This window comes from Acanthaster planci, linkage group LG03, assembly GCF_054643075.1.
Source record: "Acanthaster planci isolate LZ-2023a linkage group LG03, COTS_SCS, whole genome shotgun sequence".
In the NCBI taxonomy this organism is placed as follows: domain Eukaryota; kingdom Metazoa; phylum Echinodermata; class Asteroidea; order Valvatida; family Acanthasteridae; genus Acanthaster; species Acanthaster planci.
In genome coordinates, this window is record NC_141779.1 from 10,685,182 (window position 1) to 10,699,517 (window position 14,336).

The 14,336-nt window shown below is 42.5% G+C and overlaps 1 protein-coding gene across 2 annotated transcripts in view; it reads left to right on the forward strand.

Annotated features, from left to right (window-relative positions):
• Nucleotides 1-11,964, forward strand: part of LOC110988281 (prostatic acid phosphatase-like) — a 55,709-nt gene extending 43,745 nt beyond the window's left edge. Inside the window, exon 10 of one of the 2 annotated variants that reach the window (XM_022251641.2) lies at nt 1,611-11,964. In XM_022251641.2, coding sequence (XP_022107333.2) covers nt 1,611-1,798 — 188 coding nt within the window. In that variant the 3' untranslated portion in view covers nt 1,799-11,964. The remainder of the gene's footprint in view (nt 1-1,610) is intronic. The other variant, XM_022251642.2, reaches the window with a different exon arrangement.
• Nucleotides 11,965-14,336: the final 2,372 nt, after the last annotated feature.

The window sequence follows — 14,336 nt, forward strand, 5'->3', positions numbered from 1 at the left end:
TCTAATCGGTGTTGATCCTTCAGATGTTACAATTGAGTTTCCAATAAGAAATAGAGGGTAATTAACGACAAGAAATTTCATTGCAAGGAATTTGGCAGATGGGAAAACTCTGGTGTATTTATCATCTCTCACAATGTAGGACCCAAATGCTCAACATGTTAAGGAGTCACAATTGGCATACGGCCAACAGTGGGCCATTGATGTGCTGCAGACAAATGGGTCAGAGTACTGCACGGTGCTGCTATGATTCTACCCGATTCCAGCATGGTTCGCCTACTGTCTCGAAAATTTTCTCAATTCACCAGCACTGCCCCCACCCCAAAAATGAACGTGAACTTGATTAACCACTTCCTGCCGAGTGGAGTTTGCACCTGTGGGATGACTTGCTGATTGATTTTTCATGATTTCTGTTTTCAAAATTCTTCCGAAAATTCATAACCTCATTTACTGGACACTTACACCCACACAAATGACTGTCTGATGGCTACTATAATGTGACAGGTAACCTTCATTGATACCCAGGTATTGCAGCCAGGTCTGCCACCCAATAAGAGAGCCCACAGTTGGGCAGTGTTGTGTAATTTCCTTTGTTTCCGAAATCGGCCCAGTGCATTGCTGAATGGCATTGGTGTCTTTACAGATGCGGCCAGATTAGCATGCAGTGGTATTATATTGTTCATTGCTGGAGTGCTGGAGCACTTATGTCCCCTCTGATAATCCATGGGCGCTGAAAGCCGCAAACAGTGATATGCTGTTTCAAAACAATGACTGATTACCTCCATTAATGCCAGCACTCTGTGCTGTTCTGAGCTAGGTCTTTTGTTAAAAGGCCCAGTTCCTTTTATCCGATTTCAGGCACCTTTGCCATGTATATACTGCCAGCGGCTCCAGCACTGGGCTCCCCGGTGCTGAGGGGTTAAGCCCAACAGAGAAAGAGAGTGGTGTTATTTTTCAAGGTTTTTTTTTTCATTCCAACCTACCCGTAGTTTCTGCACCACTTCCAAATACCATTTGCCTTCATTTCTAGTCATTTGTAATAAAGGCTCTTATTTCACTGTAAAATGCCCGCAATCTACCATATCTTTCCACCCAAGGAACTCTGAAAATGACTTTCCGCTTGCACTCATTTCCATTCCTCATCAAAGGCTTCACTACAGAACAACCATTTCAACTAGACTTGTATGATGTCACACTTTGTGTACATGTTCCTGTAGCAGTGAGGTGGGACGCCATCCATAGGAAAGTAAACAAAGCATGAGCAATTACGTTTAAGGTCTACTGGAGCATTTGTTTTCCATGTTTGCACCTGACTTCAGTTTCCCTTGCTCACTGACAATTGTGTGGAAAACATAATTTGTCTATTTTCTTACAGTGATCCATCCCAAATATCAGACCGATTACATATACCAGAGACCTCAAGACAGCATATGGATTTGCGCATTTACCTCAAACAATGGCAAAGTGGAATCTGTAAAGGGTTGGCACAGAAAATAGTTTCAGAGCATGAATGAATGCACAAACCAAGGGCCCATTTTTGAAGAATCACTGTGTTTCAAAATCAAGAGTTTGTTGTTTTATACGTCTTTTCACTAATATTTACTTTGTATTAGGCTGGATTTTGGTTGTGTGTGCCTCACTGCTTGCGGTCGTCATTGCTATTGCCATGGTCATCGTCCTTTTCATCGGTACCCGGCGGAGAAAACTGCTGCTGAAGGCACGTCGTATGCAGCCAATCAGTTTCCGACTCCTGGGTCATGTGGGCACTGATTCTGAAGATGAATCAGTCTTCGATACATGACCAGCCAGCAACCAGATTAGGTAACCTGATTTTCCTTTATCTTTTCAGGTCTTACCTGTTAATTCTAAGCATTCAGTCTTTCGACTCTCAACTGAGCAGAACTTGATTTCTGTTCCACAGTGACTATTTATTGAAAATTAAAACAGCACTTTGACGGATTTGTCTTCGCCATTTGTGTTTAAAAGACTTATTGTACCTGCGAACATTAGGTGGTCGGAAATTGAAATGACCATATCACAAACCAAGGGCCCATTTTTTTAAATGGCAAAATATGCAGCTGTGCGAAAAAAGCTACATGTATTGACAGTGTATGTTCATGTACACACATAATAACTGCCATTTTTATGAAGCAGATAGCACCCTCTTTTTTTCGCTGTATTAAAACTTAAATATCGAAACAGTTCTGATTAAATTGGAATGGTTTTCAGGTATGTCCAAGGAAGACTAGCAAGTTCTAGACTTGCAAGATTAAGGAGCACATGTGAAAATGTTGTTGAAATCTCAAGAGAAAACTTGACAGCCATTGAAATAAAAATTCAGAATAGATATCAGTGGAACAGTATGTTTAATGTCAACATGTCAAGTATTATTTCATGATCTCATGCCGTATTGGGTTTTGTTTGTATCTATAAATGTTACCTGTCACTGATGTTCTGACTTTCAGATTTAATAATTAGGTCACCAGGGGTGTGCTTGTACAACCAATATACCTGGATTATGTTAATATGTTTTTTAATTTAACCATTGTGAATAAAACAGCCACATACTGCTCTAGACATATTTTTACTCAAAATAAGGTGAAACACTCAGCAGCAATGAAATATTACTGAAGGACAACCTTCAAACGTAATTGTTCAGTTTAAAAAACAGTATTGTTTGCACTACCTTCTATCTGGACGGAGAGCATGTGCCAGTGTTGTGGAGCTGCTGACATTTGGAACATTGCTTCACAAATTTGTGTACTTTGCAATGAGGTTGGCACTGACCAAATACAGTTGACTGTCCTTAACATGAACACTGCTAGAACAAGCGAAAATATTGCTCTCCAGAATGTTACTTGTACCAAAATTTTGTATCAGGACAGCCAGTCTCATACACTGTGCACATACTATAAATGTACATCTACATATATAGCAAAGTTGAGGCCATAGTTGCTTTAAACCAGAATTTGTATTAATGCGGTTTGTGTTTCAATGTTTGTGACTCTTTGTTTCATCAATGGATCACTTGTTTAATCACAATTAACAATATGATCACACATATCTAAAAATAAATCAAAACCATGCTATACTAAAGCCCAGTGAAAAAGGTACGCTGTGGTTGGCACTGTTTTCTATCCCCCCCAAGTTTATGGAAGCCTTCATATATTGTGTCCACCGGTCCAAGTAGACACTTATCGGAAGAGCAAAAGGCTGAGGAGACTGATAACATAAAGTTAGTACTCCATGATGATGGTTTTGAAGGATGTACCAATGGTAGATCTGGTGTTAGCTGTCCAAAAGTAGAATTAATCACAAAATGCAAAACAACTCGTAAAATTCAAAAAAGTATTTAGAATGCCAAAACACTGATAAAACGTTAAACAACTCTTCAAAATGCAGAACACCTAAATGCACGCGTTTGCATTGTCATTACATTGCATTGATGTAGTGTCCTTTTCACTTGTGCCTTGTGGAATGGTGCTGTGAAGTTTGAGTTGCAGGGTGAAAAGCTGGAAAAGGTTCAGGGTCTGCTGTTGATGAATTGGCAGGTGCCTCATTGTGCCCAGGTTTGTTGAAGCCTAGCCAGCATCCGAGGAAGTGGTCGATCACGGGATCCATCATCACAAGGCAGCTCTGGGCATAGTGACCTCTCCATGTTTCCATGCTTTCCTGTATCTTCTGATGACATGCCAGGTGTAGGGCTGGGGGAACCCCTAGAGTGTGGTGCTGTAGGTGGAGGGCACTGCAGCATTGGTGGTGTAGGGGAATGAAGGAGAATGAGTCGGTGTGGTTGGCTGAGGCATAGGGGGTGGGGTAGGTTGGTCACCGCAGTGTCCCACAGTAGGCTGCGCTGAGGCATCGGTGGGAACTTAGACCAAGGGTGGACGTGGTGCCACTGAGGGTATGTTGGGCTGGCGTCATCTATCGTCCATCAGGGTGCATCGAGGTGGGAGGCTCTGGTATGGAGTGAACTTCCTGAGGAATTTGCAATTACAAAGGCCAGAACCATTGACAGAAATGACATATTGATCAAATTGACAAACCTCAGTGACAGTTTTGTCCGACTTGTTTGGGTGATGGCCAGTTTGGTTCTGAATTTTCATGATCAAGGGTGGGAGACGGTGCCTTTTCCCTGGTTGCCAACATTTTCCTCCATTTGACGTAAGGAAGGTACCTTCCTGGAGGGATGGTAATGAAATCCCTAATTGGTCTGCCGAACACACACGTAGCTAGAGAGATTTTCGTGTCTGGGTCAGGGGTGTTTCTGTATGAAAGGATGGCACATTGGAGTGACAGTGTGTAGTTGTCTTGTGGAGCCTGTGTTGTCTGTCAGTAAGTGCTTGACTGTCTTTACCCCTGCTTCTGTCGTGCAGTTGCTCTGTGGAAAGGCAACAGAAGAGTTCGAGGCTGATGCCACACCCCAAGCTTTCAGGAACAGGAGGTGAATTCAGGACCACCGTCAGATGACAGCTCATCAGGGAGGATCACCATATATCATAAAGGTTCAGTGGAGAATGTCAATGAGGCCTTTTGTACCATTGGAGCTCCTCTTTACTATGGGCCAATTAGAATACCCTGTTGACAATGACTAGATAGTTGGGACCTTGGTAGCTGAAGACATTAGAGCATATGCTCTGGAAAGGGTACATGGGTAGTACTGGAGGGGTTGCAGGGGCACTACCGGTAGGTTGTGATGGTACCATGTGGTTGCAGTGATTACAAGATGGGTGAGTCTCGGTGATCGCCATGGTGATGCAAGGCCAGAGCACAGATGATTCAGCTCTTGCCATCATAGCAGCTGCCCATTGGTGGGCAGTGTGGAGGGCTGAGAGGACATCAGCACGAAGGCTGGGTGGTGTCACTACCTGATCCTTGTAAAGATTGACACCATTGACTATGTATAAGTGCCCACGGAACTGGTAATATTCACATAGCAGAGGAAGCAGTTCATGGTGGCGCCATGGGAAGCCAGACTTGATGAAAGATGTAAGCAAATGCATCTGATCTCAAGTGTTGGACTGAAGCTGGTCAAGGGAGGCTATGTTTGAGGATCTGATGTCTTGTTGAAGAATAAAATGCATTTGTCACCAATTGGGGGAGCTGTCGGAAGTTGGCCAGCATTGCTACATGTACGTGCAGATGTAGCATGTCTGGAAGTTGGGGCTAACTGGATGGCAGGACACAGCATCTGAAGCCTTGTGCGTCACACCTGGGACATGTACAATGTGGAAGCAGTAACATAGTGTCTGTTCCTTGATGTGGCAGAGTCTAGTGTTGGAGATGGCATCTAGTGAGCGGTTCATGAAGATTTTCAAGAGGCTTGTGATCTGCACCTACTATCTGGTCATGAAAGCCCACTGCAAAGAATATCGCCATGTCCAGGGCATCTGCAACTGCAAGGGCTTCACCCTCTATTGAGAAATGGCGTGACTCAGCTGCATGAGTAAACTGGCTGCCAGCTATTAAGGTAATCTTCTATCCCGTGCGGCAACAAAATGGCATTGTGCTCCAGCAGTCACAGTGCTTTTGCAGTAATCAGAAACCAATTCCTGAGTTTGACCAATCAGTTGCAAGGTAAGTAGGCTTTGTTTTGTTGTATATCTGGACCTCATCTTCAATCTTCAGGGTATTTGGTGATTGGGATGTCTTTTGGGGTTGCCGCCATTTCAGTTTGTCTTTACTTCAGCACATGTAGTCAAAGTGGTACAGGCACTTGCAGTGGGTACAGGTGTGGTTGTAAGTGGGGCATTCAGACTTCCTTACTCATGGTGATGCTTTCACTCCATGGTCATTGTTGCCACAATAGCCACATACTTCTGTGTCGCTGCGCTTGTGTTCACGTCTCCATGCCTTCCTGTAGGCACTGCTGGCAGTTTGGGATGTCTGCGGTTGATGGAGGTGTTGGGCGGACCATTTGCCTGTCTCCTTGGATTCGACAAACTGGACTACCTGTTCGAGGGTCATGGCCTGGTTTGGATCTCCAAGGAAGTTCAGTTGGATTTCCGGGTCAGCCAGTTGGGGGACAGAACATGTCTGAGGATGGAATCTGTGTAGTCTACTCTTGTGTTGCAATTAGGGCTTGCCTCTGAGAAGTGGCATATACTGGCTTGACCTCAGATTCTGGCAGCTACTGATCTGATTGGTTCGTCTCTGTCCTAGTGCTATGTGAGCAAACCATTGGGTTCTCCTCATGTACAGCCAGCTTTCTCATAGTTGCAAGGACTTGTGCTTCATCCTTATCTGTTAAGATGTCCCCAGCAGGGCGTGTGACATATTTATGCATGTTATGAAAGCCGTCATCACAGCATTCCAACAACTGCATGATTTTGTCCTCGCTGGCGATTTGAGTTGCTGTTGCGTATTTGTCCAATCGTCTTAGGAAGTAAAGTCCACTCATCACTGGTGCAAGTACTGGTAACTGTGGGCCGTCCCAGCCATTCAACTTTGGCAGGGGCAGTGGCGTTTCTGGGCTTTGCTGGGATTCTGTGACATGAAGAGTACAGATCAAGCAGTTTCACTAAGATGCAGTCTGAGACGTCAGCAGTCTCATAGTCACAGCTCAAGACAGAGCTTTTGACCTTGGGCATGATGGTGGTTCAAATCTGGCCTCGTAGTTCTAGTCCCCTGACTCTTTGTTTCATCAACGTATTGCTTGTTTAATCACAATGAACAATGATCACACATATCTGAAATTTAAATCAGAAAAATTATTGATGATGTACTAAAGCCTGGTGCATAAGGTACACTGTAGTTAGCACTATTCTCTACTTTGTATTCAGTGCCCACTTTACGTACATAAACATGTGCATGAACATGACTTTGACCAGTAAAAAGGGAAAAAAAAGTCAGTGCTTTCCAAATCTGTGTGCTTAAAACAGCTGCCTGAAAGTCCTCTGGAAATGTATCCTGAATATGGGTGTTTCACAAGAGCATGCCTCCAAGAGTTTGCAACGCGTTGGCCTATTGCAATGCATGAAATCTGTTGACCCAATGCACATTTTGAAAGGGTTGACAGATTTCGCGCTTTCATTATGATTGTCCGAGGCATTGCAAACACTTGGAGGGGGACTACTGTGAATCACCTGTATTAATTATGTACATAGATAAATGTATTGTGTATTTTATTGCATTCAAAGGTCGATCTGAATGAATACTTGACACATAATAGGGGATGACTTTGTTTCAAGATTCACTTGCTACTGTTCAAACAAATTAAACAAATATAATGTTTATGACCTCTGTCCTGTATTGGGTAAATCTGATTTTAAATCAGAAGAGAAGAGATGTATGTTGGTTTCTCTGAAACATTCTCTGAAATACAAGTTTTAGTCAGTTTTTTAGTATTGAAAGAAAATTTATATCTTGCTTTTGTAATATTTTTCATAAACTTAGTAATATGTTTGACTGGCTCTGTCCAGTTCCAATATTTATTTGGGCAAGTATGAAATGGAAAGGGAGTATTGACTCAAGCTTTGTTTCCAGTTTTAATAATGAGATTGTTTTCACTGATGTTTGAAATTTAGTACTTGTATATTTCCCACACACATGTTATATTGACAAACTGAATCAGATTGTGTTAATGAAGGAGAAGTGTGGTCAGGAATAGGTCGTCTGTGAAGGAAAAACATATTTACTAGTATTCATGTGACCCAACCCAACACCATATATCATAAAGGTTCAGTGGAGAATGTCAATGAGGCCTTTTGTACCATTGGAGCTCCTCTTTACTATGGGCCAATTAGAATACCCTGTTGACAATGACTAGATAGTTGGGACCTTGGTAGCTGAAGACATTAGAGCATATGCTCTGGAAAGGGTACATGGGTAGTACTGGAGGGGTTGCAGGGGCACTACCGGTAGGTTGTGATGGTACCATGTGGTTGCAGTGATTACAAGATGGGTGAGTCTCAGTGATCGCCATGGTGATGCAAGGCCAGAGCACAGATGATTCAGCTCTTGCCATCATAGCAGCTGCCCATTGGTGGGCAGTGTGGAGGGCTGAGAGGACATCAGCACGAAGGCTGGGTGGTGTCACTACCTGATCCTTGTAAAGATTGACACCATTGACTATGTATAAGTGCCCACGGAACTGGTAATATTCACATAGCAGAGGAAGCAGTTCATGGTGGCGCCATGGGAAGCCAGACTTGATGAAAGATGTAAGCAAATGCATCTGATCTCAAGTGTTGGACTGAAGCTGGTCAAGGGAGGCTATGTTTGAGGATCTGATGTCTTGTTGAAGAATAAAATGCATTTGTCACCAATTGGGGGAGCTGTCGGAAGTTGGCCAGCATTGCTACATGTACGTGCAGATGTAGCATGTCTGGAAGTTGGGGCTAACTGGATGGCAGGACACAGCATCTGAAGCCTTGTGCGTCACACCTGGGACATGTACAATGTGGAAGCAGTAACATAGTGTCTGTTCCTTGATGTGGCAGAGTCTAGTGTTGGAGATGGCATCTAGTGAGCGGTTCATGAAGATTTTCAAGAGGCTTGTGATCTGCACCTACTATCTGGTCATGAAAGCCCACTGCAAAGAATATCGCCATGTCCAGGGCATCTGCAACTGCAAGGGCTTCACCCTCTATTGAGAAATGGCGTGACTCAGCTGCATGAGTAAACTGGCTGCCAGCTATTAAGGTAATCTTCTATCCCGTGCGGCAACAAAATGGCATTGTGCTCCAGCAGTCACAGTGCTTTTGCAGTAATCAGAAACCAATTCCTGAGTTTGACCAATCAGTTGCAAGGTAAGTAGGCTTTGTTTTGTTGTATATCTGGACCTCATCTTCAATCTTCAGGGTATTTGGTGATTGGGATGTCTTTTGGGGTTGCCGCCATTTCAGTTTGTCTTTACTTCAGCACATGTAGTCAAAGTGGTACAGGCACTTGCAGTGGGTACAGGTGTGGTTGTAAGTGGGGCATTCAGACTTCCTTACTCATGGTGATGCTTTCACTCCATGGTCATTGTTGCCACAATAGCCACATACTTCTGTGTCGCTGCGCTTGTGTTCAAGTCTCCATGCCTTCCTGTAGGCACTGCTGGCAGTTTGGGATGTCTGCGGTTGATGGAGGTGTAGGGCGGACCATTTGCCTGTCTCCTTGGATTCGACAAACTGGACTACCTGTTCGAGGGTCATGGCCTGGTTTGGATCTCCAAGGAAGTTCAGTTGGATTTCCGGGTCAGCCAGTTGGGGGACAGAACATGTCTGAGGATGGAATCTGTGTAGTCTACTCTTGTGTTGCAATTAGGGCTTGCCTCTGAGAAGTGGCATATACTGGCTTGACCTCAGATTCTGGCAGCTACTGATCTGATTGGTTCGTCTCTGTCCTAGTGCTATGTGAGCAAACCATTGGGTTCTCCTCATGTACAGCCAGCTTTCTCATAGTTGCAAGGACTTGTGCTTCATCCTTATCTGTTAAGATGTCCCCAGCAGGGCGTGTGACATATTTATGCATGTTATGAAAGCCGTCATCACAGCATTCCAACAACTGCATGATTTTGTCCTCGCTGGCGATTTGAGTTGCTGTTGCGTATTTGTCCAATCGTCTTAGGAAGTAAAGTCCACTCATCACTGGTGCAAGTACTGGTAACTGTGGGCCGTCCCAGCCATTCAACTTTGGCAGGGGCAGTGGCGTTTCTGGGCTTTGCTGGGATTCTGTGACATGAAGAGTACAGATCAAGCAGTTTCACTAAGATGCAGTCTGAGACGTCAGCAGTCTCATAGTCACAGCTCAAGACAGAGCTTTTGACCTTGGGCATGATGGTGGTTCAAATCTGGCCTCGTAGTTCTAGTCCCCTGACTCTTTGTTTCATCAACGTATTGCTTGTTTAATCACAATGAACAATGATCACACATATCTGAAATTTAAATCAGAAAAATTATTGATGATGTACTAAAGCCTGGTGCATAAGGTACACTGTAGTTAGCACTATTCTCTACTTTGTATTCAGTGCCCACTTTACGTACATAAACATGTGCATGAATATGACTTTGACCAGTAAAAAGGGGAAAAAAAGTCAGTGCTTTCCAAATCTGTGTGCTTAAAACAGCTGCCTGAAAGTCCTCTGGAAATGTATCCTGAATATGGGTGTTTCACAAGAGCATGCCTCCAAGAGTTTGCAACGCGTTGGCCAATAGTAATGCATGAAATCTGTTGACCCAATGCACATTTTGAAAGGGTTGACAGATTTCGCGCTTTCATTATGATTTTCCGAGGCATTGCAAACACTTGGAGGGGGACTACTGTGAATCACCTGTATTAATTATGTACATATACAGATAAATGTATTGTGTATTTTATTGCATTCAAAGGTCGATCTGAATGAATACTTGACACATAATAGGGGATGACTTTGTTTTAAGATGCACTTGCTACTGTTCTAACAAATTAAACAAATATAATGTTTATGACCTCTGTCCTGTACTGGGTAAATCTGATTTTAAATCAGAAGAGAAGAGATGTATGTTGGTTTTTCTGAAACATTCTCTGAAATACATGTATTAGTCAGTTTTTTAGTATTGAAAGAAAATTCATATCTTGCTTTTGTAATATTTTTCGTAAACTTAGTAATATGTTTGACTGGCCCTGTCCAGTTCCAATATTTATTTGGGCAAGTATAAAATGGAAAGGGAGTATTGACTCAAGCTTTGTTTCCAGTTTTAATAATGAGATTGTTTTCACTGATGTTTGAAATTCAGTACTTGTATATTTCCCACACACACTGACAAACTGAATCAGATTGTGTTAATGAAGGAGAAGTGTGGTCAGCAATACAAAATGTAGGTCGTCTGTGAAGGAAAAACATATTTACAGTATTCATGTGACCCAACCCAACAAACTCAGCGCAAGTTGTTAGAGTCACACCCACACTGACTGTTGTTTTTCATCAGGATGCCAAACTGATTGACACATTAAAACAAAGAGTTCACCTTGTTTTTTTTTTCTTATGCAAACTATGACCAAATTATTGAACACAGCCCAAGGACCTATTTTTTGGGATTCTTCACAAATTTTCCAAGTGCAGGTACCTGATGTAATATGATTGCATTAAATGAAATCTAAAATGAAAAAGTTGGCAGTTAAAACATATACATGTACATATTTCTTTGTATGTGTACGTGTACACATTTCTATGGAATAGGTCATGATGGTAAGAAATGTATCTTTCTGTTTCTTTCTCCCATTTGGGATTATTCTCTGAAATAGATCCTCACATATTACAAAAAATGGGTTTAATATTTGTGCTCTGCTAATAAACACTGATTAAACAAATAAACTTTTGATTTTCTTTCAACTTTGTTTTTCCTTTGAAAAAGTGAGTGAATGGTTGCTTATTATGCAAAAGTAATGAATGTAGTACAAAACAATAGCTGTATACATGTATACATGGTAGTAAGTGACCTTTTGTGCAGTAGCTATAAAATTTTGCTATACTGGGTGAGTTTGAAATTGCCATTTAGTCCTTTACTTTTACCCCTGATTTTTGTGAGTTCAGCTCTGAAACAGTTGTACTTTTCTTGAGCAATATTGAACTGTGCACTTTTGCGCTATTTTTAGAGCTATTTTAACTTTGTAACAGGCCTGCAATGTCACTAATCATGTTTGAAACAAAGTCAGAGGTGAAGCCGAGATTGGAACGTCCCCAGCAGTAAAGTGCAGTCACCGCTAGACTGGTTAAACTTTTAAGATTGGTTTCTTCACCTTCCCTGTGGGTTCTTAATGCATTTTGTGTTCATAGGAGGGAAGCCTGGCTAAACTTTGATAAGCACAGACCCTGTTTAATAAACATTAACAAGGCTGGGTTTGTTGACACAAGGATTTATTGACATTGGCGAACCAATGCATTTTTATACTCACAGATGAATGGTAATGTATAAGTTGGAGTGAAAGTCAAAACTCATGTATTTGTCTGATCACTTTAAACATCTTCCGAAAGAAATACATGTACTCAGAATACTGTTCCCTCACCTGTCTTAAGATACTTTTGTTCACACATGAAGTCAATCCATGCCAATCAGGAACAAGAGAGGGTGTACTCAGCAACGATGGTCCCTTTGATGGGAATTTACCACTCACAAATGTGCACACAGGCTCATATGCATTTTTATGCACACGTGACCTATTTGTGTTTCAATTGTAGATGTTGGAATAAGAATATTCTTGTATCTATGGTTTGAAGGTACAATCTTGGTCAGTGCACTGAGGACATTCACAGGCCCCATACATGAAGTAAAAGTTTTTGCCAAGCTGTTTCTTTATATTTCCGGTGAAAGTGTACCTAAATCCGAGGTGGATTCTCCTGAAGGTTAGCTATTTCGCACTGCCTATCTCCACCACTCACTATGGTGTCTAGGACTGGGGTCAAGTCTGGACTTTTGAACAACTCCTCCAGATGTTCAAAGACGAATCCTGAGGTTAGCTCGCGTAACTAGTTTTCATCCGTCATCAGTTACGGAGTTGAAGAAATAAGGCACTGAACCTCTTACCTGGAATTAGAGCTTCCTTTGCTGAGCAATTTGGATGTGGCACTGTTTAGCCGTTTTGCAGAAGGATTCTTTTTAAAAAAATATCCTCCATTTTAGGGGTGGTCTGCTCCGGGTGAGAATTTCTGAAAAGGTCATTAACCAACTGAAAATTGAAAGAAAACTGAAACATGACACGTTGATCAGCATTTTTCTCTGCAGACTGAACACCTGTTAGAGTTGTGAGCTTTATTAAAAGATGTTTGAAGTAGAGGAATTTATCACCTGCCACAGTGGGACTTTATTTACTGGGTGCCCCCTAAATTATTATGCATCAGGCCTGAAGCGTTGATCTTCCCACATCCTCCCCCTCCCCTTACCGAATGATGCAATAGTGCCCCAAAAAGTCTGTTATTGGTGAATTAGATTTGAAAGAAACAAATGTCTGGCAATTTAAGTGTATTTAAGGTGTACGCATTTAACATGCCGGGTGTTTGAAAACACCTGCTCTAAATGGACAGTTTCGGCACATCCCTGGATGGAATAGCGCCCTCTCTAGCAGCTCTCTTGCTACCCTGTCCAATCCGGATTGCTGAGCACAATAAATGTCGTCAAGTGCAGGGGACGCATAACCCTAACAAATTTAAAAGCCTCCAAACTGTCCAAAAGCATCATAGCGTCACTTTGCCATCACACCTGTGGACTTCTGTAGCCGTTCTGAGATGTAGATTTCTTCGAGTGGAAAATATGGTGAGTAAAAACGATTTAATTTGAAGTAGAATGTTGAGCATGACCAGACCCTATCTTGGTACGGTTTACTACATCATTAAATTCATGGTCCCAGTGCTGGCTAGAACCATACTACTAGTTAAAACGTGGTTAAAGTATGGCTGCTATCACCCCCCCCCATGTTGTTGACAGGCTAATGTAGATCTTATACCCCTGTTAGAGTGAATGTGCCAGTGGAATAGGTATACGCATGCAGTCCAAAAAGGTCAGTCACATAATCCAGTTGAACAGGTTCCTGCAGCACATTTTTCCAGCCACAAGTCAAGACTTTTCTGTTGTCAGTATGTGGTGGTTCTAGGCCTAATTGTGTTCAAAATGGGTTTTTTTGAAGGGGGTTTTGGGTGGATGTGTCTCTTTGGAGCCCGGATATCTGTTTTCCCCCCCCCCACTACCACCACCAGTCCATACCAAATTAAAAGAAGACAGGCTGTGTAATGAAAATAATGTTCAATTGGTTTTCTTGCCAGCTGGCCCGTCCACCGTAAGTGGAGAGTTTGGACAGTATGGCTGATTCGTCCACCGGTTCCAGCAGTATGCCTACTACATCTGTTGCTCCAAGTGATGACACGTCTGACGTCCAGGAGAACTGTAGTGTGACCATAATGCAAACCAGTAATGAGGTTGGCTGCAGGAAATGGGACAAGAAACACTTCTGCTTTTACTGCTATGTACCTCAGGCCAAGCTCCCCCGTCATCTCCAGTCATGTCACAAGGAACAAAGAGAAGTCATCGAGATCGCCGGTGAGCCCAACGCTAGTGTGTGTAAGAAACTTCTGTTGAAAATTTGCAATATATATAATCACAGGTACAATTGTCAGGTTCTTTGGGAAGGTCGTTGTGTGCTCATTATTGGGTATTATTAGTTTGGAAAGTATGCCCTCCATCTGCAGTGTCTACATGTCTACATGTATACGTGTGTGCGTGTGTGTTTTTGGTTTGTTTGTTGGGTTGTTTGTTTTTTGGGGGGAGGGGTTATTTGTTTTGTTTGTTTTTTTAGAGGTTTGTCCCATATTGCTTTAATTCGATGAACTTATCCCATGGGACACAGGTTTGCTACTGTGGCATCCTTCTCCAATTGAGACT